The 26,296-nt window shown below is 45.3% G+C and overlaps 2 protein-coding genes across 3 annotated transcripts in view; one reads left to right on the top strand and one right to left on the bottom strand.

The window, feature by feature from the left end:
• The window catches only part of LOC128346393 (uncharacterized), a 231,906-nt gene that overhangs the window by 93,298 nt on the left and 112,312 nt on the right, over positions 1-26,296 (top strand). Inside the window, exon 11 of one of the 2 annotated variants that reach the window (XR_008316942.1) lies at positions 1,025-1,214. The exons of the other annotated variant lie outside the window; for it this stretch is intronic. The gene's annotated coding sequence lies outside the window, so the exon portion shown is untranslated. Of the gene's footprint in view, positions 1-1,024; positions 1,215-26,296 lie in introns of those variants that run through there. 2 annotated transcript variants of the gene reach the window in all.
• LOC128343665 (uncharacterized) lies at positions 224-9,289 on the bottom strand. Its single transcript, XM_053293092.1, has 4 exons — positions 8,909-9,289; positions 4,765-4,806; positions 2,104-2,145; positions 224-349 (listed from the first exon to the last, which is right to left on the bottom strand). Exons 1-4 carry the CDS (start codon positions 9,287-9,289, stop codon positions 224-226), a joined length of 591 nt encoding a protein of 196 aa, XP_053149067.1.

The following is a 26,296-nucleotide window of genomic DNA, read 5'->3' as shown; positions in this document are numbered from 1 at the left end:
CTTATGCTTAAAGGTGCCTCTCGCCACCCCCAACAGCACCCACACTGGCCACTACTGGGCCTGACATACTTTTGTTCATTATGTAGCCGTTTAAGAATTGGAATTGGTGTATATACTGCAGCTATGGTATGTGAGACCTGGCTGTAAGCAAAGTCTGCTTGAAGGTTAAGTTATCATTGACCCACTATAGTAGGATAGGGTTCTATAGCAGGATCTGCCCCCCTCACTGTCCCCTTCCTAGCAGCCTTATACATGGATTAGCCCATATGATTCCAGTTATATGTGGTGTTGTATTTACCCCTTCTTCACTGGTAGGCGGTCGAGGCCGTCCAACTCCTGCAGGCATATGCTGGGGAAATGAAACAGAATTATCAAATAAGTTTGGAAGATTTGGGAGAGAAGGTTATAACAATTAAATAACTACTTTGAAAAACATAAGCATCAGAGTGCATATGGTATTTTGAAACTCACAAGATTTGGGGGTGGGTGTGTGTGGGTTTTTTTTGTTTCGGAAATTGAGCCTTTTAATCAGTTATGCAGGGATATATTCATCCCCTTTCAGATCTTCTCTTCAGTTGCACCAGTTGCCCAAACTCTTTGCCTTTGTTCATTGTATTTCTTTGTATTTTCAATGGAAGAATTAGGGCTAAACTACACATGGCAATCTTGTGTGAATGCATCTCAGCTGTCTTTTATTATTATTTATTTATTTATTTATTTATTTATTTATTTATTTATTTATTTACAAACAGCATTCCAGGAGGGGAATGTGGATCAGAAGCACAGCATGAGAATTGCCCCACTCAGCTGCTCTTTGCCCAAAGCAGATAGTGCAAAGAGCATTGTGTGGTGATTTTCATCAAGAAAACAGCATAGTGGGGGAAGGGTTAGAGCCTCCCTCTGTCCATGCTACAATCCTGATCCAGAAAAGGCTTCCTTGCATCTGTTATTTGCAAATGTGCTCCCTGCTTTGGAATATGCTCCCTGCTGAAATAAGAGCATCTCCTTCTCTGTTTGTTTTCAGGAAGACCCTCAAGACTTTCCTGTTCTCACAAGCTTTTAATTAGAATTTTAATAATTTTAATAATTTGTTTTATCTTGTTTTTATTGTGTGTTAACTTGTGATTTTTAATATTAAAATTTGTACACCGCCTAGAGATTTACATATCAGGTGGTATAAAAATATGATAAATGAATAAAATGTTTGAAGACCATTGAGATGGATTCACACATCTTCATCATCATATCTTGTTTGGCCCTTAACAACATATTTTTATTACAAGCCACTATTGGCTTTATGGGGATTGCTCATTTCTTTTAAATTTACCCCAGGATGTTATGCAGAGGATAAGAAACACAATTAAAACACAACAATCAAAATCTTAAAAATGGAATTCAAAACTGTTTTTTTAACCCAGAAGTCGCATACTGAGAGACTAGTCACTGAAAAGGTCTAGCAGAATTTTCCTAAATTTTAGCAAACATGGAACAAGGTGGGCCTCTCCAGGGAGGGCATTCCAAGGCTACACCACCACAGCACAGAAGGCTACACCACCACACCACAGACTATTCTGCACCTTCCCTGTTCTATGTAGACACAAGATTGACCTATACCTCCTTTAGTTAGAGCATAGCTACATGATTAGGAGAATTACATGGTGCAGCTACTTTGTAGACTTAACCAATTAGTGGTTGTACTGCTGAAAGGTACTACCCTACACCTCACTGTTTTGTGTGGACACAGAAGACAAACTAATATCTCCTTTAGTTAGAGTGAAACTACATGACCAGAAGAATTACTAGCTTTTTGGTAGACTGACATCATGTAACTAAAAGGTGGCTCACATGTTTGACTGCTCCGTGATATCCCAAACTTTCTGCACATAGAAAACCAGAGGCAAGGAGAGAACCAGAGCACATGTTCCACAGTATTTTGATAGTAACTTTATCATCATAGCATTTCTAATAGCAACCACTATCTATCAGCCCTGATTACGCAAGACATTGTAGCTATGGGCTGAGATAAATCAAACTCCCTTAGTTTGTGCCCTACCCCAGAGAAATAGAAAGCCTGAGAAACACTCTTTAAACGGAACATCTTACTTGATACGGGCCAAATGGTTGGAATCTTCCTTGACCAAAAATCTACAGTACAGAAGAAAAATAGTTGCATGTTAATGTAGTGTTGGCTTTGTCTTTGATGGTAAAATAGATATTAAATGTTATCAGCATTCATGATGCTGTGGCTAGAATGCTGGGTCATTCTCTCTCAGCCTAACCTACTTTGCTGGCTAAATTACATATTACTACTATTACTACTACTAAGAATAAGAATAAAATACTGCTTCTTTTTAAAAACAACAACAACAAAACACCCCAATTTACATAGCAAAAGGAATGAGGTGTTTTCCTGTCCCAGAAAGGCACACAATCTAAAAAGAAATACAGGGGAAACAGTAGCAACAGCTACTAGAAAGACACTATGGTGGAATGAATAGGGACAGTTGCTGTGCCCCTTCTAAGTATAAGATAGTCACCATTTTCAATGGCCCCACTGCCCAGTTCACAGCAACTCTTCTTGCAACTCTAAATGCAAATGTATTGGCTAAGGTAGCATAATGGTTGCTCACAATCACCCCGGGATAGAGGTTATCTAAGACCCGCTCTCCCCATTGGGCATGGGACCTTCATGGTGAACCAGGACAGCATAAATGCCTGCCTGGACCTCCAACCCTGCTCATGTGAGCCTTCACCCCTTTTCTGTAGCAGATGGCTGGCAGACTAGGCTGGTGTCTGGTATCACAGACTTGGACCAAACTCCAATTCCCTACTCCCTGCATCACACCATGGCCACTAGTGCGAAGAGGGACCTGCAAGGAGTTCAACAAGGATGATCAGGGGCCTGGAGTACCTTCCTTATTAGGCAAGGCTACAGCATCTGGGGCTTATTTGTTTGGGAAAGAGGCAACTACAGGGAGACATGGTAGAGGTTTATTAAATTATGCATGGAGTAAAGAATGTGGACAGAGAGAAATCTTCCTCCCTTTCTCACAACAGGGGTCATCCCATGAAACTGATGGCCAGGAAATTTAAAACAAACAAAAATAAATACCTTTCACAACGTGCATAATCAATCCATGGAATTCTCTGCCATGGGATGTGGTGATGGTCACTAGTTTGGATGGCTTTAAAAGGGGCTTAGACAAATTCATGGAGGACAAGTCTATCAATGGCTACTAGACTGATGGCTGTGGGCTATCTCCAGTTTCAAAGGCAAGATGCCTTTAAATGCTAGTTGCAGGGGAGCAACAGCAGGAGAGAGGGCATGCCCTCACTTCATGCCTGTAGGCATCCCAGAGGCATCTGGTGGGCCACTGTGACAAACAGGATGCTGGACTAGATAGACCTTGGGCCTGATCCAGCAGGGCTGTTCTTGTGTAAGCCGGGACACAGATACCACAGACAAGAATCCTCTCAGTTAAGGATGTAGCGGGGGGGCGGGGTGTACCAAAGAGCTAATCCCATGCCACTTCCTGCTCTATAGCTCCACCTCATTCTGGGCAAATTGTCACTGAAGGAAGCCACGAGAATAGCCTTCTGTGCGCGCAGAAGGCTTCGCTCCCTGCAGCCTTTTCCCTCTGCTTCCACATAGCTCCAGGCTCTCTAACTGCTGGGACTGGGCTCTATCAGTTAGGTAGGTGCATACATAGGCCCCAGATCACCAGATGTGGTGAGAGCTGCCACATCTACTTCTTACAGTTGGATCTGTGTGTGCAACCAACCCTGCATTATTAGTGTTCATTTCTGTTGCAAGGCAGTTATGCAGAAAGCTGGCCTGCCAGGTTCCCCACAATGCACTGCATGAGCAGTGTCCTCCTACCTCACTTTCAGCCTGGATTCCAAATCAGGGCTACCAAGGGGAGGAGTGGCAAGATCAGGAGCAATCCCAGCACCTCACACGACCAGCCTTACCAGGGGAAGCCCTGACCTATCCCCTAGGTCTGGTCGTGTGAACAGCCTTATAGCTGATTAACCATATAAATTTCAACTGCAGAATCAACCAATTCAATCTGCTTGTATCTGTATACATGTCAAACAATAGCTCTGAAGAAAAAGCACCTGACATTTGAATGCTGCACACGCACATCAGAAACAAGTGCCCATGCTGTGGACGTCTTCCCGTGTTTTTTGTCAATCTCCCCTTCACTTGGAAGTGCCCTGTGAGCAACCCTCAGGGACATATTTTCAGGTGGCACAGGGCACTTCCAGGGGAAGCAAAATTACCCTTCCCACATGATCACTGTAGCTGTATTAGTAGAAGGCTTCCACTGAATAGGCACATTTCACCTCGCATGCGTACAACCTTAGTTGGGATGTGAGCCAACATGTTTTGTTTTAGGTCACAGCAGGCACCATTTCAAAGGAGGCATTCCCTTCTGAGTGCAACAGGAGAAGAAATGCCTCCTCCTTCTGTGAAAGAAGACACCATATATCATAGATGTATAATGACAACAACTACTACCAATATTTATATACTGCTTTTCAACAGAAGTTCTTAAAACGGTTTACATAGAAACATAAAGTAAATAAATATCAATACTTGCATTAAAGTTAATTATTTTTTTTTTACTAATTGGAAGCACCTTTTAATAGGTCAAACTGTTTTACACCAGTTCATCCAACTGATAAACCGATTAAACATTGCAGCCCCCAAAACTAGCATCAGATTTCTCCAGGAGCACTAAATAAGAAATGCCAACTCACTTGTTGGAAATGCCATGGATATTGCTGATTTGGAGGAAATGCCTGGAAGGGAAGAGAAGATGCCAGGATATTTATTTATTTTTATTTATTTGTTTATTACATTTTATATCCCACTCTTCCTCCAAGGAGTCCAGAGCGGTGTACTACATAAGTTTCTCCTCACAACAACCCTGTGAAGTAGGTTAGGCTGCGGGAGAAGTGACTGGCCCAGAGTCACCCAGCAAGTATCATGGCTGAATGGGGACTTGAACTCGGGTTTCCCTGGTCCTAGTCCAGCACTCTAGCCAGTACACCACGCTGGCTCTCTGTGTACAAGAAACAATCCTTGCATAAGCAAAAATCTCTCCAAGATTAAGCCATGGCATTGTTAGTCATGTCATCAGACTAACCATTCGCAAGAACAGTCCCACACATTAAAAAATTCCTGAAGGGTCACTTAAAAGAGTAGCAAGATTTAGCTTACATTTGCAGCCATCACTGCTGTGCATGAAATGACCACAATGTGTAGGGGTGAATCAATTGTTTGATTCTGCATTCCTCTCTTATTTGCTTCTGGCTTAACATGAAGGACTTCTAAAATGTGGACTTTAAATTTTTAAGTCCTTAAAAGGACTTAAAAGGACAGGAAACAGAGGGTAGGTATAAATGGAGAGTTTTCACAATGGAGGGAAGTAAGAAGTGGGGTCCCCCAGGGATCTGTACTGGGTCCGGTGCTTTTTAATTTATTCATAAATGATCTAGAAGCAGGGGTAAGCAGTGAGGTGGCCAGATTTGCAGATGATACCAAACTCTTCCGGGTAGTGAAATCCAAAATGGATTGTGAGCAGCTCCAAAAGGATTTCTCCAAACTGGGGGAGTGGGCGACAAAATGGCAAATGCGGTTCAATGTTAGCAAGTGTAAAGTGATGTACATTGGGACGAAAAACCCCAACTTCAAGTATATGCTGATGGGATCCAAGCTGTCGGTGACGGACCAGGAGAGGGATCTTGGGGTTGTGGTTGACAGCTCATTGAAAGTGTCGACTCAATGTGCGGCAGCTGTGAAAAAGGCAAATTCCATGCTAGGGATCATTAGAAAGGGGATTGAAAATAAAACGGCTAACATTATAATGCCCTTATACAAAACTATGGTGCGACCACACTTGGAGTACTGCGTACAATTCTGGTCACCACATCTTAAAAAGGACATTGTTGAACTGGAGAAGGTACAGAAGAGGGCGACCAAGATGATCAGGGGCCTAGAGCACCTTTCTTATGAGGCAAGACTACAACACCTGGGGCTTTTTAGTTTAGAAAAAAGACGACTGCAGGGAGACATGATAGAGGTCTATAAAATCATGCATGGCGTGGAGAAAGTGGAGAGAGAGAGATTCTTTTCCCTCTCACACAACACTAGAACCAGGAGTTACTCCATGAAATTGATTGCCAGGAGGTCTAGGACCAACAAACGGAAGTACTTTTTCACACAACGCGTGATCCACTTGTGGAACTCTCTGCCACAGGATGTGGTGACAGCCGACAACCTGGATGGCTTTAAGAGGGGTTTGGATGACTTCATGGAGGAGAGGTCTATCAATGGCTACTAGTCGGAGGGCTGTGGGCCACCTCCAGCCTCGGGGGCGGGGTGCAACTGAGTACCAGTTGCGGGGGAGTAATTAGGGATGTGCAAAAAATTTCGGGCACAGAACGATCTGTGCCCGAAACGAACAATTTCGGGTGATTCGGGGCCGAACCGAATCACCCCCGATGCCCCCCGAATTTTTTCGGGCACGAGCCGAATCACCCGAATTTCGGGCACAAAAAATTCGGGTGATTCGGTTCATGGTTGATTTTTGGCGATTTTTTAAAGTTTTAGTGACTTTGGGGCAGTTCGGGGGCATAGCATGGGATTTGGGCAAAAGGAGTGGGTTGGGGTGGTAGTGCCTAATGGGTGCAGGTGTGAATTCTCATTCTATCATAGCAGGTGAGATTTTTTTCAATTAAACAACTCTCATGACCCCACTTTCACTTTTTCACACTTTCCTTTACTATGAATAATATGAGGAAGTAATCAATTTAGCACACTTCACCTTATGAAGACAAACCTCATACAAATAAATTCACCATAATTCACCCCTCTGCCCAATCACTCTTAAATTGGGGATGGGTGGTAGCCTCCAGCCATCAGGCACTATCTACCAGCCCACCCCACTCCTTTGGGGCAGATCCACTTTCTGCCCCCAATCTGCCCCAAAGACACCCAAACTTCAAAAATTCTCAAAAAATCAGCCCTCTGCCCAATCCCCCTGAAATTGATGTGGTAGCCTCCACCCATGAGGCACTACCACCCCACCCCACTATTTTGGGGCAGATCCACTTTCTGCCCCCAAACTGCCCCAAAGTCACCAAAACTTCAAAAATTCTCAAAAAATCACCCCTTTGTCCAAACCCCCTGAAATTGGGGTGGTAGCCTGCACCCATTAGGCACTACCACCCCACCCCACTATTCTGCCCCAGCCCCCACTTTCTGCCCCAATATGCCCCAATCTGCCCCAAAGACATGAAATTTTCAGAAATTTACCAAAAATCAGCCCTTTGCCCAATCCCCCTGAAATTGGGGTGGTAGCCTGCACCCATTAGGCACTACCACCCCAACCCACTCCTTTTGCCCAAATCCCATGCTATGCCCCCGAACTGCCCCAAAGTCACTAAAACTTTAAAAATTCACAAAAAATCAGGACTTTGCCCAATCCCCCTGAAATTGGGGTGGTAGACTCTACCCATTGGGCACTACCACCCCACCCCAAAATTTTGCCCCTGGGCCCCTTTTTACCCCCCCGAATCGATTCGGATTCGGATTCGGATTCGGATTAAATCCGAATCCGAACCGAATCAAGGGTGATTCGGGTGACCCAGATTCGGGCACAAAACAGAACGGGGGTGATTCGGCTCGGGTCCGAGCCGAATCACCCGAAAATCCGAATTGCACACCCCTAGGAGTAATGGCAGGAGAGAGGGCACGCCCTCAACTCCTGTCTGAGGCTTCCAGCGGCATCTGGTGGGCCACTGTGCAAAACAGGATGCTGGACTAGATGGGCCTTGGGCCTGATCCAGCAGGGCTGTTCTTATGTTCTTATGACTTCTAAAGCATGAGGAGCTTCTAAAATTAATTTTCAGAATTGGTGCATGCAGAGTTTGCCATAGCTTTCATTTTCTTCTGTTGGTTTTAATATTTTCCCCTCCTCTGTCTTGCAGTTGTGTACGAACAATTGTGCATGGATGAAATACAGCCTCTGTGAGCACATCCACTCACATGAACAGATGATTACCCAAACAGACAAGCACATCAAAATTCCTTTTAATGCTGTGTTTTATCTTTCCATGTAAGTGATTGTGGGACCCACAACAAAGGATATCCCTCTGTACTCTCAGGCGGCTTGGCTGCCTCTAGCCTTTTTCCTCTGCTTCCACATAGCTCCAGCCTCCAGGAATGTGTGAACCTAGAACTCAGGGGGTGCTGCCACGGCCACAGAGGGGGTCTCTGGTGTTTCCCCCTCCCGCTGCCAGTCTCCCTGGTCTCTGAAGGGCCATTTCAGCCCTTTTGAGGTGGCAGCGACTATTTTGGAGGCTGTCACGCATGCACCCTGGCCATTTGCATGTGTGGCAGCCTCCAAAATGGCTACTACCACCTCAGAAACGGCTGAAATGGCCTTCCTACAGCTGCATAACAAGCAGAAGATGAACAGAGTTTTATTTTCCTGGTCTGCTGATGGTGTGATTAGATAAGCTGCACCAGCTGAATTTCTGTGATTAGACAAGCTGCACCAGCTGAATTTCTGTCTGTCATGCATCTATTAAAGGAACAGAACCGCACCGGGGGGGGGGGCAACCTTCCTTTCAGCTTTCACTGAACAACCAAATATAGACTACTGTTGTGCATATAAGAGCTTTTTGGATGGAAGGGCCATCAAATCCAGCATTCTGTTTCAAACATCAGCCAGCCATATGCTTCAGGGAAGCTTACAATGATAGAATCCTTCACGGATGGCTGGTATGAGATGTTGGTGTGCCAAATTCAAGTGCTGATTTGACATCCATTCATGAATCAAGTTGTGCCAAAGATTACAGTTGAGAACATCACTTTTTGGCAGTCCTGCTTGTTTACCTGGCGTGGTTGCTGCTGCTTTCCGCCCTTGGGTTGCTGAACTGGCACTTGCGGGTGTGTCTGCGGAGGGCCTACTGGGTTGGCATTTCGATGCTGTTTGGGCAGCTGCTGTATTCTCGGTTGTGGTTGTTGTATTGGTTTATGTGGTTGCTGTGGTGAACGGGGCCTTGGCTGAGGCCTGTGCAATGGCTGTTTAGTCACAGGAATTTGGCGTAGCTTGTGCTGGAGCACCTTGGCTGCTTGATGTACCGGCATCTGTTGCGGCCAGAGGTAAAACCTTGGCAGAGGCAATACAGGCTGCTGGGGGAATGGCTGTGGATAACTTGGGCGGTAGCCATATAAGGAGGCTGCCAACTGAGTCAGCTGAAATACAGAAAGCATAGTGAGACACAGCTATTGGGGTGCTGGTACCTTGCTGCTAGCAACTCTTTCCCCCATTACACACTGCTGAGATGTTCCAAGGGGAAACACACCATGCTTAGTTTCTTTAGGGTGTGAAACCTAAAGACTAGCCCAGCTCCAGGTCTGAGGAGGCTACAGCATATGAATGGTGTAGGCGTGTGTGTGTGTGTGTGTGTGTGTGTGTGTGTGTAGTGTTACTTGGGGGGATTTAGTGGGGAATGAGCAGTGGGTGTGCAGGCAATAGTTCCTCCTCCTACCCTTGGAGGGGAGGAGTAGGATCTGCTGCTGCTGCCACCGCCACCACCACCAATCCGCTCCTCATGCACTGATGGTGAATGGGAGAATCTTTGGTGGCAGCATGAACTCCTCCCTCCCTTTAGTGAATGGGAAGGAATCTGTGATGGCAGAAACAGCAGTTCCACCTCTTCCGTCTTTGAAGGGTGGGAGAAAGAGGAGCAACTGTCACAGTGGAGGAGCAGCCACTGAGGGTGGAGCAGCCACCCTCAGTAGCTGCTCCACCTTCTCCTACCCGTCCCATCTATGGTCCATGGACCAGCTTCCTTCCAGAGGCCCCTGTGTCATCACTGGGTCCTCTTGGAAGAAGCCCATTGGATGGTGGAGAACTCATCTGAGAAAATTCTCTGATGTTTCTCATTGGGAGGAACCCTGAAATTCTCCTTTGAATTTCACTTTGGGTAAATTTTGGTTCCAGCTATAGGGACGGCAGAAGGGGGCAGCTGCAGCATGAGTCTGTTGGTGCCACTGCTGTCTTCTCTCAGCATCCCCCAATTGCAAATGGTAGCACCCATCACATTTGCTGATGGGGGTGCTGGGAGAAGGAAGGGGTGGCGTAAATATCTTGGCTGAGAGCAGGGCATGGGGACAGTGGAGTGGGGGAGATATCATCCCTCGGCTGCCAGGGTCTGGGGAGCTGCCAAGGCACACTCTCACCCAGGGCACTCCCCTGCTCCTGACCCTCCTGCACCCAGCCAGTGAATTTGCCAGTTGAGAGCACGAAGTGCACCCCTCTCTTTTTCCAGCCAGTGTTTTACAGAAACACTGACTGGCTCGGGGCTCCCCCCCAACTTAGTGAGGTAGGGGGCGGGATCAAGCCAGCCAGGGTTTCAAGGAAGCTGCCTGGGAAGGATCCCTAGTGGCCACTCCCCCTGCATCCATATTGGACGCAGGGGGTGTGGTCAGTGCCTGGACGGGGCCTTAATCCATGCAGCCCCATTGCTGAGTTTCCCCATCCCAACCAACAGTTCATTGAATCACTGACTGGGAGCTCCTTTCAATGAATAGCTGATTGAGGAGGGGAATCTTTGCAGTGGGACTGAATATCCCCTTCCCAGCACAGACCATGCCCCCTGCATCTGAAATGGATGCAGGAGGCGTGGCTTGGGTGCATGTGCGTGAACATGTGCACAGAAATCAATGCAGAAGAGAGCCTCTGGCGGGACCTTGTCCCATGGCTGCCGGCAAGGTCCTTGAGCACCTGGCTGAGAGGCTTGCACTGCCACTTCAACTACATAAAGGGGCTTCAGGGGGTGGCTGGGTGGACCCTCTGCTGGACATAAGTTCCCAGTATGATGCCTAACCTGGCTAGCATTTGAAGCCAGGCCTGACCAGAGTCTTAAGGTATCTGTGAAATATTTGCCTTATTAACCCACACACAAGCAGAATATAGTGAAGGCAAATCCACTTCTATCAGCAGATACCACCGTCTGTATCAGATTCCCAGAGAGCAACTGTGCACCCCAGTAAATTCCAGCTAGAAACTTTAATCTCTTTCTCTCAGCCCTTTCCAACTGCAAAAGTGCTGTTTCTCACAATCTGCTAAGCACTAGTTTCAGATCCTACACCTACAGGTGAATTGCCCATTCAGGAAACATCCAAAGCCATCGAAGGGAGCATTAAAGTTTTTGTTAAATCCCAGACTCTAATCAGATGACTCTTTAAGGCAAAACCATGGTGATAGACACATTCACAGTCATCAAGCATAGACCGCTTTCAATAATATAACTAGAGCTACAGGAACGTCTTAGGTGGGGATTCAAATTTTCATACTTTAGGGCTGTGTGTTGTGTCATATCTGACAGAGCTTTCAGATCCGACAGTGCTTACGTTGAATTGTGTCACATCTAATCAGACATGACGGTAGGGAGATTCTGGCTGCCTTCAGATGTAACGGCAAACTGTAGGTGAATGTGCCAGAGGTTCGAGATTATGGTTATCCGAATGTGTGAAACCACGGCTTTGTCACCCAACCACAGGTTGGTTTTCAACCCAAACCTGAACCTTCGGTTTCTAGTTAGTTTTGCTGCTAAAACCTCTGGTCCAAAAGGGCCATTGTTACATCCGAATTCTGCTGCCATCATAACCTGGGTTTTTTGCCATAGCAGCTCCAGAAACCATAGACAGGGCAGCTCAGACCAGCCCAGAAATGTGTCTTCTCTATGCTGGCTGCACTTCTGCCAGTCGCCTCTGCAAGCAGTTGCCCTGCCCTCCAAAGTCTCTATGCTCCTCCTCCTGTCACCTGGCAACAGGGGTGCCACAACCCTAGTTTTATGGACATGTGCCTAAACATATGGATCCCAGTGATACCAGAAACTGGACAACTTGGTTGTTTCCAAATGAGGGGCACACATGCCAGGGGAATGATAGCACATTGCTTGGCAAAAATGCCAATGTGCTAATCCCCAACATAAACCCGCAGAAACCCAGCCCTCAGAAACCTCTTCTTTTTATGTACATCAACATAAAAACAGAGAATGCACACCCGCACATATCTATTGTCTGTACCTGTCCATTTGCTTGGATTCCTTGAGCACCCTGCTATGCACACCTTGGCACATTGCCCGACACGCAGGACCTTTAATCACAATCACTGTGCAAGACCTTTTGACAGCTTCAACCTGGGGAGGGGGGGGCACATGCACAAGGAACCCTTTCATAAGAAACACACCTGATCAAGTGTGGCCACCAGCAAGGCATCCTTTCAAAGGCTTGCCATCTGCTGTCTGGCTGATCAGCAGGGCATTTCTCTCCCCAGGTGATGGGACAGTGTCTTTGTTTTTAAGCTTCCAGTGGACAGTCCTGCCCCCCTCCAGTGTATAGAGAGGTGCCCTTCATCCCACTCATAGATCAAGGTCAGGTATTTTCCCATCCTTGGCTGGCAGCTGCTTTATTTTTTACAGTGTAAGTGAAAACGAATTTTTTTTACAGTTGTGACTTACAACTTTTTAAAAAATAAAGTATAAATGCATGGGCGGACAGGCAAGCAGGCTAGCAAGGATAGATGCTTAAAAAAACACACTCCAAACTTTTTGGTGGAAATATTAACCCTTCCTTTTAAAATGTGCATTTTTGTAAAACAAATAACATCGTTTGGAGTACAGGTACCTTTCCAACATTTTTCATAAGGTCTATACCCACCCTCATAATTGTTCCCGGGGAAATACCCCTGCTTGGCTTACTTAGATCAGCATGAAGAATTATTTAAATTCAGTATATATTCCAGGAACCAAGGAGAGTGAACTTACTTGTGGTGAGTTCATATAGCCATATGGACCAAACTGCATCATCTGTGGACAAATATTGATTTTCATTTTATTCATTCATTCAATTTTCATACTACATTTTCACAACAGTGGCCAAAGCAGTGTACGTCAATTAAAAAGAACAAAATTGGTTAAAATATAATGTAAAATTACATGCAATATCACCATACCAAATACACCCACCCTATTAGGCTATTCAAATCCACAAACAGTGGCCAAACACAATTGATGATAGTCCTCCTATTACTATCAATGTATAAAGAATAGAAGTCCCCACTTGATTGAAATCCCACTGACTTCAATAGAACCTCAGCAGCATAAATAATCAATGACTCCTCACTTACTGTAAGTGATTTTTAATGCTGTTATCACAACATTCTCTTTAAACCTGCTAATCTCAAATGACTTCTTTCAGGGTAGCCTTGTTATCCAGAAAAATGAACTGAAGATTGCAACCTTATATATACGAACTTTGAAGGCAACAATGTTTTTTGGTCCAAATTATTTGCCAAGTGTTAAACTCCAAAGGAAAATATAAAGAATAGAAGGGGTACGAGAGTAGCACCTGTGTATCTCTTTGGGGAATACTATATCTCAGGGGTGGGTGGGGTGGTGGGGGATGGGCATTTGATGTCTAGGCACACTTTGCCATCTCTGAGTGAGTTCTTTACTGTGTTGTGCTCTGTAACCATGTAGCACCTACTGCAGGTGATACCAGCTGTAATATAGAGTTGGAAGGAATCAAGTGTTTGGGCAAAATACACTTCTAGTTGCTGCCTGGAGTACAGAAGCTGACCATCCTGTTCTGAATTCAAGTCTAACATTTTCCCTTTCATCCTGGAAGAAAATGGAAAATCCACTTACTTCTTCACTCTTACTTCCAAATCTGGCCCTGCGGGGTTTGCGCAGCTAAAGTAAAAAATAACAAGCAAAATTCTGAGTTATCACACAGAGGCATTTAAAAAAAATTGTAAGAAACCAAATTGACTGATGTGTAAATGCTCACCGGCACAGCCCAGGATGTGCCCACAAGGCACAGATACAAGAGGAATAGCTTCATCCTTCACCTTCTCAGCCTGTTTCAAAGAAACACAAAGTAAACAGTCCACAAACTGGACCATTCATTTTAGCCTCATATTTAGATTATGGCGCAGCGGGGAAGCAACCTGCCTAGAGAGCAGGAGGCTGTTGGTTTGAATTCCCACTGGTGTATTTCCCAGAATATGGGAAACTCTAAGATCGGGCAGCAGTGTTATAGGAAGGTGCTGAAAGGCATCATCTCATATTCACTGGCTAGAAGCCAAGCAGAGAGAGAAAGGGAGAGTCCATCTAGCTCCCACCCAGTGCTGCCTGGAGTGAGAGACCAGATGGGTGCTGGGGTTCCTTCTGCTGTTGCTTGCCTGCTTTTGCTTCCCCTGTGGGGCTGCAGCTTCAGTTTAACATCTGTGGGAAGTGTGGGCAGGACTGGGACCAGCCCCTGAGTGACTCAGCTGTTCCTCGGGTCACCTGCTCAGTTTTGGGCTTTATAGGAAGGCTCCTTGTGGCGGCGGGCGCCCCTTTGGCGGAGCCACTTTGGGGGAGAGTGAGGGCTAGAGGGCTTCTGTTTAATTAGTTTTAAGCTGTTTTAGACTTGGGTTGAAATTGCTGTAATGTGTTTGGGTTCATCTGAAGATGGGGGGACAGGGGGTGCCTTCGTTGACTATGGGGCAGCCATCCCGGTAGTGGTGGGGAATAGAAGAAGTAATGTTGGCAGGTCAGCGGGCCGTTCCAGGGGAAGGGTAATCAGAAATTTGATAGCGGTCTCACCTTCTGGCTGTCCTGCCAGCACTCTGACCTTGGGGAGCACTGCCAACAACCCACCTAGCTTTTCCCTCCCCCTCTGTAATGCCAGGCCATGCCAAAATAAATCTGAACTCATCCATGATTTGATAACAGATGAAGGGGCCGACCTGGTATGTATTACCGAGACATGGTTGGGGGAGGCTAGTGGTCCAGTTTGGTCCCAGATTCTCCCTCCAGGACATTCTGTAGAGGAGCAGGTGAGGGGACGTGGGCGGGGAGGTGGGATGGCTGTGGTCTATAAGGATAACATCTCCCTTACCAGGATCCCTGTCAGGATATCGGACCATGTTGAATGTGTGTACTTGAGTTTGGGGACCAGGGATAGATTGGGACTTCTTTTGGTGTACTGATCGCCCCGCTGCCCAGCGGAATCCCTTACTGAGTTCACGGACTTGGTCTCGGAACTCGTGTTGAAGTCTCCCAGACTCTTGGTGCTGGGGGACGTCAATGTTCATTTCAGGACCAATCTGCCCGGGGTAGCTCAGGAGTTCATAGTGGCCATGACAACTATGGGCCTATCCCAAGTGGTCTCTGGACCGATGCATATTGCAGGTCACACGCTTGATTTGGTATTTTACTTTGATCAGGGTGGTGTTCCGTAGGTGGAGACTCCTGTGATTTCCCCATTGTCATGGATGGACCACCATCTGGTTAAGGTTGGACTTGCAACCACTTCCCACCTCCACAGGAGCGAGGGGCCCATTAGAATGGTCCGCCCAAAGAGGTTATTGGATCCATTAAGATTCCAAGAAGCCTTGGAGGGATTTAATGTTGGCTTTGCTGGTGTTCCTATTGATGCCCTGGTTGAGAATTGGAACAACTTGCTCACCAGGGCAGTAGACACGATTGCTCCCAAGCGTCCCCTCCGACCCGCTTCAAAATTGGCCCCTTGATATACGGAAGATCTACGGGGGTTGAAACGCCAAGGTAGGCGACTGGAGTGCAAGTGGAGGAAGACTTGACTCGAATCTTACAGATTGTGACATAGAGCACATCTAAAGATCTATGCTCAGGCAATACGTGCGGCAAAGAGGCTGTTCTTTTCTGCCCGTATTGCCTCTGAGAATTCACATCCAGCGGAGTTGTTCAGGGTTGTGAGGGGATTCGTATCTGCCCCCCCCCCGAACCAAAATTTGGAGTCATCAGTTACCCGCTGTGATGTGTTTAAAGAGTTTTTCACAGATAAAATATCTTGGATTCGGGCCGACCTAGATGGAGACTCCACAATTAATTTGATGTCTGAGGTGGTGGTGCCCAATGACTCCTCTTATGTGATTCGACTGGATCGGTTTCAGTTTGTGACTCTTGAGGATGTGGACAAGCTGCTTAGATCGGTGAGGCCTACCACTGGTTCTCTTGACCCTTGTCCAAAATGGCTTGTTCGATCTAGCAGGGAGGTTGTTGTAAACAGCCTGGTGGATTTCATAAACGCTTCTCTGAGGGAGAGCAGGATGCCTCCTTGTCTTAAGGAGGCAATCATTAGACCTCTTTTAAAGAAGCCTGCATTAGATCCCTTGGAGTTGAGCAATTATAGGCCTGTTTCCAACTTCCCATGGCTGAGCAAGGTAATTGAGAGGGTGGTGGCCTCTCAGCTTCAGGCGGTCTTGGAGGAAACTGATTATCTAGACCCATTTCTAACTGGTTTTTGGGGGGGCTATGGGGTGGAGACTGCCTTGGTCGGCTTGATGGATGATCTCCAATTGTCAATTGACAGAGGAAGTGTGACTCTGTTGGTCCTTTTGGATCTCTCGGCGGCTTTCGATACTATTGACCATAGAACGTCTGAGGGTGTTGGGGGTGGGAGGCAATGTTTTACTGTGGCTCCGCTCCCACTTCTTGGATAGATTCCAGATGGTGTCGATTGGAGACTGTTGCTCTTCAAAATCTGAGCTTAAGTATGGTGTCCCTCAAGGCTTCGTACTTTCTCCAATGCTTTTTAACATCTACATGAAACCACTGGGAGAGATCATCAGGGGATTTGGAGCTGGGTGTTACCAGTATGCTGATGACACCCAGATCTACTTCTCCATGTCAACTTCTTCAGGAGCTGGCATATCCTCCCTAAATGCCTGTCTGGAAGCAGTAATGGGCTGGATGAGGGGGAATAAACTGAAGCTGAATCCAGATAAGACGGAGGTACTTATTGTGCGGGGTCAGAACTCTAGAGATGATTTTGATCTGCCTGTTCTAGATGGGGTCACACTTCCCCACAAGGAACAGGTTCGCAGTCTGGGAGTACTTCTGGATTCACACCTCTCCCTGGTTTATCAGGTTGAGGCAGTGGCCAGGGGTGCTTTCTATCAGCTCCGGCTGATACACCAGCTGCGCCTGTTTCTTGAGATCAACGACCTCAAAACTGTGGTACATCTGCTGGTAACCTCCAGACTTGACTTTTGAGCTCTACATGAGGCTGCCTTTGTACATAGTCCGGAAACTTCAGTTGGTTCAGAACGCGGCAGCCAGGTTGGTCTCTGGGTCATCTCGGAGAGACCATGTTACTCCTTTACTGATGGAGTTACACTGGCTGCCAATAGGTTTCTGGACAAAATACAAAGTGCTAGTTATAACTTACAAAGCGCTAAATGGCTTAGGCCCTGGGTATTTAAGAGAATGTCTTCTTCACTACGAGCCCCACTGCCCATTGAGGTCATCTGAGGAGGTCTGTCTCCAGTTACCACCAACTCATTTGGCGGCTACACAGAGACGGGCCTTCTCGGTTGCTGCCCCGAGATTGTGGAATGCACTCCCTGCTGAGATACGATCCTCCCCATCTCTGGCAATTTTCAAAAAACACCTGAAAACCCATCTTTTCACCCAAGCTTTCTCAGCTTCCTAAATTGTGGGGGTTTTAATTTCTGGTTTATTTTAAAATTCAAAACCCGATTTCAGGGGTTTTAATCACTGTAATTGTTTAATTGTTGTTTTAAAATGTTTTTAAATTGTTAATTGTTATATTGTTTTTTAATTTGTTTTAGCTCTTTACTATTTTAGTGGTTTGTTTTAATTGTAAACTGCCTTAGCCATTTTGGAAGGGTGGTATACAAATCAAATAAATAAATAAAATAAATAAATACAGCATGGGAGAAGGCAATGGTAAACCCTTCCTGTATTCTACCAAGAAAACCACAGGGCTCTGTGGTTGCCAGGAATCGACACTGACTCGATGGCACAATCTTTCCTTTCCATTTTTTGGATTATATCCTATAAGAATGTTGAATGTGAGTAGTAGTGATCCTCTGACTAGCTCACAGAACCTCATGGGACAAATGGTGCATTTTCTTTCAGTTTTCAAGGAGGAGGGAAACCACCGCAGAACCCTTTCCACACAGTTCAAACAGCAGTAACCTCTGGATCACAGAACCTCATGGGGCAAATGGTACATTTTAATTTCATGGTGTGTGGGGGGGTCACATCCCTTCTCCACTGTTCAACACACTAGCCTCCTCTGTGGAGTGGTACATAGAGGGGAAGCATAAGTTTCCTGACCCGGAGAGAGCTTGCTGGCTGCTCACGCAGTTGCAGAGTAGCAGAGACACACAACCCGTCCAAAGAAGAAGTCCCTTCTTGGGGCTACTCACTGGGGCAGTCACAGTGAGTCACTGAGATAATGAGGAGGCAGGCTGCTGCAAAAAACACTTGGCTGAGGAAATGGGGTGGGAATTGCCAGCACAGCAGCAGCATACAAATGAACTCCTCCTGCTGCCACAGCAAATGTTACTCATGGGTAAGCCCATTGTTTCCAATGGGACTACTTGTGGGTAACATTGGCTGAGTTATCCATGACTCGGAGAGCCACTCAAATCTAGCAGCTAGTCATCCTCTCCCCCCCCCCCCAAAGAGATCAAAAAAGCCCATGTCTGGTAAAAGATAACTTGCATGTAGGAACAAGGCAAAGCTATTGGCTGGCTGGTTGTTGGCTGCTCTCAGCGCTGTGCAAGGCTCCGAGTGAAGCAGCTGGTGGACAGGTCAGGTGTGGGAGGAGCAGCAGGGCTCCCTGTGTGTGGAAGAGCCTCTAATTGGCTGGCAGGGAGCCTCTAAGAAGTGGTGCATGCAGCAGCAGCTGCTGCCATGCTGCAAACCAGGCTGGCCCCAGGGTGCTTGCAGCAGGATCGCTGGAACTCCGGACAACCTCCAACACACAAATAGTTGGGGGGGGTTTAAAGTAGTTGCAAATCCAGGGTGAAAGTCCACATCTGGGAACCCTGGTGTAGATTCGCTGTAAAACAGAATGGCTGGAAGTGAAACGGGCAAAATAACCCCAAAGGACATGTAATTGGCATGTAATCCAAATATGTAATTGACATATGTAATAGACATTGACTACCTGGTGGTAACTACTTGTATTGCGAATGTTGCGTCCTTTACCATAGAGCCTTGGGACTACATCGGGTGACAATGCATTCCACGAGAGCTAGGTGACACCTGGAAGAAACTGATAATGATTTAGTTTTAATTGGGATTTTCAAGGCAGTAGGGCCCTCTACTGAATAAGGCTTTTATCCCTAATCATAAAATCATGCATAGTTGAAATAATGGTATCACCTAAATAATGGTGAAACCTCCATGCACCTGAAATCATGGCTTGCACCACAATTACTACAGAAGCATTGGTTTAACAAAAGTGGGGCAGGTTCAGAGGTGTATCTAGGGAAAATAGCACCTAGGGCAAGCACTGAAATTGCGCCCCTGTCCAAACATCTGACACCCATCTTTCAGATAACTAGACCATAATACCAGCTCAAAAATACAAGTTCAGACACTTTCAGGACAAACAGGTTGTAAGCAACACACACATGCATACTTACATACAACCACACATGTGACACATATGTGCCAGTCGCCTTCCCAAGGAAATGCAGCACATCCATGTGCTGGGCATGCCTTCATAGAGCTAAGCAGTGAAAGCTCTCTTTAGCAAATGCTCTGCCACCTCAGCACACCTCATTACAGGTTGCTGCCTCCAAGAAATTCAGGGATGGGTTTTTTCTGTCCAAACAGCTTTTGCCTTAAAGGGAGATGACTGCAATGGGAAATCCTAGGGGCTCCAAACAATCTGAAATTATCCAGCAGCTTACAATTAGGCTTGGATCCAGCAGCCTGATCAGGAAGAAGGTGGAAGTTGCAGCTAGCCACAGAACAGCAAAACAGTGTGATATTCAGTTTGTTTGTTTGTTTTTAAGCACCATACAAGTTAAAGGCAGGCACTTTCCAAGTTTGAATTCCCACAAACCTTATAATCAGATTGCTTGACAAATATTCAGATAAAGATAGAGCTCTGTATAGAGAATTAAACAGCATGCGAGTGAATATTTCTACTTTATTCCTTGCCTCTTCCCCCCCCCCCACTTCAGTTTTGCCAGCTTACAAGGTATTAAACCAACATTGTCTTTTTAAGGGATGTTTTGTCCACTCACTTTTGTGCCATTTATATCTGTTTTTTAAATGCTCGGGTCCCTTGCCAACAACTTTGCATTCTTCTAACTCTCTAGATCAGGGAAAAATCTAGACTTGGGTCTTGCAGAGGCCATTTGAGCATGTGCAGCAGCCTTTTTTTAATGTTTAAAAAATGGCCACCACACATGCTCAAATGGTCCCTGCAAGGTCCTATGCCTTGCCAGGCCTCACAGAGGCCTTTTGAGCATGTGCAGCGACCTCCAAAATGGCTGCCACACTGATCTTTGTAGGCCCCAACAGGCCTGAAAATTAGCCTGAGACAGGCTGCGGCAGTGATCTAAGAGGCCGGTGGGGGGACGGGGAACCTTTGCAGACCCACCCACTCCCGGCCCTTAGGAAGCCCCTCGAAGGGGCTACAGGTTAAAAAAAAATCCATGAATTGGGGAGGGGGTGGAGGGCATGGCACTGGCACCCCCCTCAGTGGCGCCTAGGGCATGTGCCCTGGCTGCCCCCCCCCTAGTTTTGCCTATGGGCAAGTTCATTTCACTTGGTTGCATGTCACTTCTGATACCCAGGGAGGACGAATTTGCTATGCATTTGCTACCCCCCCAAAAAACCTTGCTGATTTTATTTGGTTATGCTGGTAGATATTCATGAATAGCCATGGTCTAGCCCATGGGTGTCAAACTGTGGCCCTCCTGCATATATTGGCCTACAACTCCCATCATCCTTGGCTACTGGCTACTGTGACTGGGGATGGTGGAAGTTGTAAGATCATGATGGTGGAAGTTGTTTTAGATTATGAGCGCTTTAGGGACAGGGATCCATCTTATTTATTTATTATTTCTCTATGTAAATTGCTTTGAAAACTTTTGTTGAAAAGTGGTATATAAATATTTTTATATTTAACCCCTGCTAACTTGGCAAAGAGGCACCTTTTAATGTGGTGAGTCTCTTTATTTAGCAGGGAGAGAGTAACTGGCCCTATCCACCCCCAGCACAGTACCTCCATTGACTGCTGCTGGTGTCTATCTTATGTTTCTTTTTAGATTGTGAGCCTTTTGGGGACAGGGATCCATCTTATTTATTTATTATTTCTCTGTGTAAACCACCCCGAGCCATTTTTTGGGAGGGTGGCATAGAAACTGAATAAATAAATAAATAAATAAATAGTTGTTGTAAGCCAACCCAGCTGGAGGGCCACAGTTTGACACCCCTCTAGCCAGAGGGTATTTGTGGGTGGATCAACTATGGTAGCCCAATCCCTCCTCCATTCCATAAAGTGGACTGCCAGAAAGTCCCATTGCCACAGCCAATCACAAACTTATTTGCCTCTGAGCTGATATCTGGAGGACCATCTGATATTCCTTTAAAGACTGGATTTTGCTCCAGGCCCTTTAGTTTCCCATATTCAACATTTATATTCAACATTTATTTCTGAAATTAATAGTCCATTTACCTGTTCTGACATTGCATGTACAGCCAATGGATGGCTTCTGTAATAATTCCCATGACTATAGGAATGGTTTGAAAATGAATTATGAAAATATGTCATCTGAGCAATATGATTTCATTGATTTGATTCCCTTTATTTCCATAGAAACTTCTTCCCTGTAAATGTGCTTCGGAGTGTCAGCTAGATGTAATTTAAGTCTACACAATCTTTAATAAATGTATTCCCAGAATAGGCATGGGAGACTTGATGACTGCGCTTTTTTCAAACATGAAATATGTCCATAGCTGCAATATAAATTTCACCTCTCTGGTCTGAGAGCATAAGAGCTCTTGCATAAACAGAAATCAGTTAACCTTCTGAGTGTAATCCCATCTACTGTGCAGAAGATATTTGCATATGCATCAGGGCAGGGTGACTTATGCACAACTTTCCCTAGCAAGAACTCCAAAATAGGATTTGCTACTATGGAAAATACAAAACAAACAAACAAACAAACAAACAAAAACCACCCTGAAAAAAACCCAACCCAAACCCTGGGATACATGTGACCTTCAGAAAGGTCTTTGAGGTCACAATCAAAACTCTATCATATGATCTTTTAGGACCAGAGCCTAATTTATTACCATCTAGGTGATATTACAATCTTTTATAATGTAATAATGTATAACAGAAATTTGAAAGCAAGTCTCAAAACATTTCAATATTTTTCTCAGACAAGAAATATCATTGGAAATATCAGAAGTTATATAAAGATATTTTGAAGAAACAACAAATCATCAACCATCTTTGTCCCGTACCACCAGAATAAAAACCAACCAACCCTCTAAGAAATGACTATAGAAATTACCAGCATTTTGATACATAATGTACAAAATAAACTTGTAATAGTAATATTTTCGACTTCTAAGACTTAAGAGTCACTGCATGCATCACTGATTAGAAACTTTATTCTAATTAACTGTCTAGTAAACTTTTGAGCAAACCCAATCAAATTTAAACACATTTAATTTCCACTGATTTGAAAGGAAGCATATGCTCACTTAGCATATGCTAAGCATATCATGTCCTTAGTTTATACATGAAAAGCAAAATCTATTTTGTCACATTCAATTTGTAGAGCAAAAATGAAGCGTAAATTAATATATAATTTCTCAGCTCTTTTTTGTTTTAATATTAACCATGATGCTCATTAGCAAAAATAAAATCTGAATTTCAGACATCAAAATAAACTGGAGAAATAATAGTAGTATGAATAATAATTACCTCTTATACGTGGGGAAATATTCTTGGAATCCTGAGATGTGATGAAAAAAATAACTAAGACTCAAAATCTAAGCAATTTGCTTTACATTCTAGTCATCAGTAGAGCAACATTTAAATGTTGTTTTACAAGCTTAGAGCCAATCAATGCTCATGAGACATTCGACGTCATTCTGGACTTCAGCCTTAACAGCTGATACAGTATGTAGGGCTTTTGGTATGTTATTATAGGAGCTGCCAAATCTCAAAAGTCTATTATTATGTTTAATAACAAGTCATAGAGGAAAAAGGCTTAGAACAGTAACTTCCAGAAGCTACATCACCTTCTTTAAATAATAGAGAAAAGTCTCAAAAGAATGCTCACTGTTCGCTTGCATCAAAAACAAACTTTGAGAGAGAAGCACTTAGAGAAAACAATTCACAGGATATTAGTAGATATATCAGTCCAGTAAGCCATAGTATAGGTGTGGTATGCTTACCAAATAATATACCAGGCACATCTGAAAATTAGCACATTCCGTTCAATTCGTAAAAGACCATTAGTGCTCACAAATTTCATGCTTAATACCAGAAAGCTCAAAATATATATCCCAGGGTATATCATCATTCTTCTTCCACACTTCTTTACGAGCCTCTACCTCTTTGAGGATCATTTCACACTTTACTCAGCAACAACCCAGGTATGCATTAAGCAGACTTTCTGGTGCCCGTTTGCCTTTTCCTTGGTGTGGCTATATATGAAGTATCAACAAAAATGAGTTTTCTTTAGCCAAATAGGTACCCTCTAGGGCTTAATTTCACCTGCCTTAACCTTGCCGTAGATAAAAAAAAATAGATGAAAGTGGTCTTAAAAAGGTTCAGAGTACATCCCCCGCCCCTCCATTGAGTATCCACACACACTGTGGGTTAGGATAAGGACTTACAGATCAAAGGATTCTGTTTCCAGATGGATCCAGAGGTGTTTCCAGATGGATCCAGAGGTGCTCTTACCCGCTGAAGTCCAGGGCCTCCACAGCCCATGGCGGCCTCCAAATCCTCTTTAGTCTGTCCTGGGTGGTGTGGTTGCCCGGCCAAGCATGATGATGCTCACTCCAAAGGCCTTTAGGTCCAGGGTCCAAAATTACCTAGGTACACCTCTGGACAGATCTGATATTCAGCATCTTTTTTTCTTGAGACTGTCCTGTTGCCTCCTTGTCTTCTGTTTGCCATTGCTACCTTTTCCATTCCACTGACCATAAATAACAATCCTACAAGGAGACTGCCTTGGCCAAAATAACCACGATGTGCTGTTCTGCAGCTAAAATGGGTGTTCATCTCTATAGAGGTTCAGTAAAGATTTGTTTCTCTTCAGTGTGGTTTGACTGGTTTAAATTCATACAAATACAACTTTTGATTGGGGTATGCATGCTCCCTCTAACTCATTCTAAAAATGAAATTAGGTTTTTCAAGTGTTTGTAGTGAAAATGGGAGCCCAACCTACATATCCCCATCCAGACCTTACTCTTGCTTGCAGCAAGTTATTCAAGGTGGATGGAGATATCGAAAGTCTGCATGGGCAGTATACAGTTCTAGGTAATACTGGCCTGGTGTGCTATGGTCTGCGTGCAGTGTAAAGTGTGCCATCGAGTTGATTTCGACTCCTGGTGCCCACAGAGCCCTGTGGTTTTCTTGGTAGAATACAGGAGGGGTTAACCATTGCTTCCTCCCGCGCAGTATGAGATGATGCCTTTCCACATCTTCCTATATCGCTGCTGCCCAATATAGTAGCAGTGGGGATTTGAACCAGCAACCTTCTTTGGTGCACCGGGGAAATGCTTGACTAACAAGCAGAAGGTGTGCAGTGTGCATCCCTGCAAATGCACCTGGGTCAAGGATCAATTGAGCCCTGTCCTGCTCCCTCCACTAATGGGTGGCTGTGCCTGTGTATGAATCAGGATACCTTTTCATGATGCCCAGCATCACAGAGAAACCTGAGGGTTCAGATTTAGTATCCAAGCCTGTAAATATTATTTGATGTATGGATTAGGAAGGATTGCTGAGATCAGCATGCCAATAACATTATACACAGCTATCTTTCCATAATTTTGCCAGGGGGAACTAAGTAGATAATTATGGGTGAGCCTCTGAATATATAGAGGAGTGGTTTAGTTAGATTTGTGCTTACAGTCCACATGTTTATTTAATATCTTAAGCTGAGGAAGAATAAATCTGTCCACTGAGAGAGTCACATGGCATGTAATTCTCTTCCCTATGCAGTGCAGAAGGTGAGACTATGTGGTGATAATAATCCCTTTAGCTTCGGAAATCACAGTCTCTCATCTGTGTGCAAATTAGCCAGCATATTTCAAGAAAAGTGATCATTTGCTAAAATTCCTTCAGCTTGCAACAATGTTGAATGTGGGAGCCAGCATATAAAGAATGGTGAAGCTAGTTATGCTAACCCAAGAGCGATTTAGGTTTGTTTTTCTCAGACAGTAGGCTCAACAATGGTTCGTGCTGCATGCATGACAAACCATTTTTTGAAATGGAGGAGAGTTTCAAGAGCCATTCCTGAATGGCATGACAATTGGCGGGATTCCAGGGGCATCATTATGGGGGATGGCACTTGAGGCATGGGCCCCACATGAATTGCTCAGAGCCCCAGATCTCATCAGCCACCATCCTCTTCCATGGCCTCTTCCAGAAAAGAAATGCATCAGTAGAGGCACCTGCACAGAACATGAGAGAGGGCTTCTAGCCTCACCTAGCACTCTGCTGCCAAGGCCAGCCCATTCACTAGGTGAACTAAGCAATTGCCTACAGCACCAAGTGAGGAGGGGAGCCAATGACCTGGGTCACATGTTGCTGTATGGGTGGGAGAGAGTGAGTGGACAGGTGACCGCATGAGCACTCCCCATCCCTGTCAACCACCCAGCCACCCACTTGCTTTCTCCTTGTCCCTGTCAAGCACACAGCCACCTCTGCCTGCCACTGCTGGCTACTTCTGGGCAGCTGGCCTGGCCTGCTGTGGTGCATTACAATCACATTACCATGTCTCGGAAAGCCGGGACAGGAGCAGCAGCTGGAGGTAGTGAGGAGAGCAAATGTGCAGGTCACTGGGTTGGCAGGCAATGGGGACAGCCTGCCCACTTGCTCTTCTTGCCACTTCTCCACTCGATGCTGTTAGTGGAGGCACAAAAGGGCCTGCTTTGGGATGAATGGCCTGGCTATGCTCCCAGCAGCATGGATGTGCTGAATCATTGCTAGATGTTATAAATCTTAGTTTTCAGATCTTTGGGGCTGTCAATATCCCTTCTCTCCTTCTCTGTCTCTGATGATAACATGTATCTCAACCAGGCCCTGGCACAAGGTTGCCATGGTTTCATTGGGCAGCTCCATTTGTTGTGGACAGTGGACACATCCGTGCCGCATGAATACTATTCAAATCCTAGTGACACCTACTAGATATTTTGTTCCGTTGTGCCCAACTACCTA

The sequence above is a fragment of the Hemicordylus capensis genome, chromosome 2, assembly GCF_027244095.1.
Source record: "Hemicordylus capensis ecotype Gifberg chromosome 2, rHemCap1.1.pri, whole genome shotgun sequence".
Lineage (NCBI taxonomy): Eukaryota > Metazoa > Chordata > Lepidosauria > Squamata > Cordylidae > Hemicordylus > Hemicordylus capensis.
Note: the sequence above shows the minus strand (reverse complement) of the source record. Positions and strands in the feature narration are given on the sequence as shown.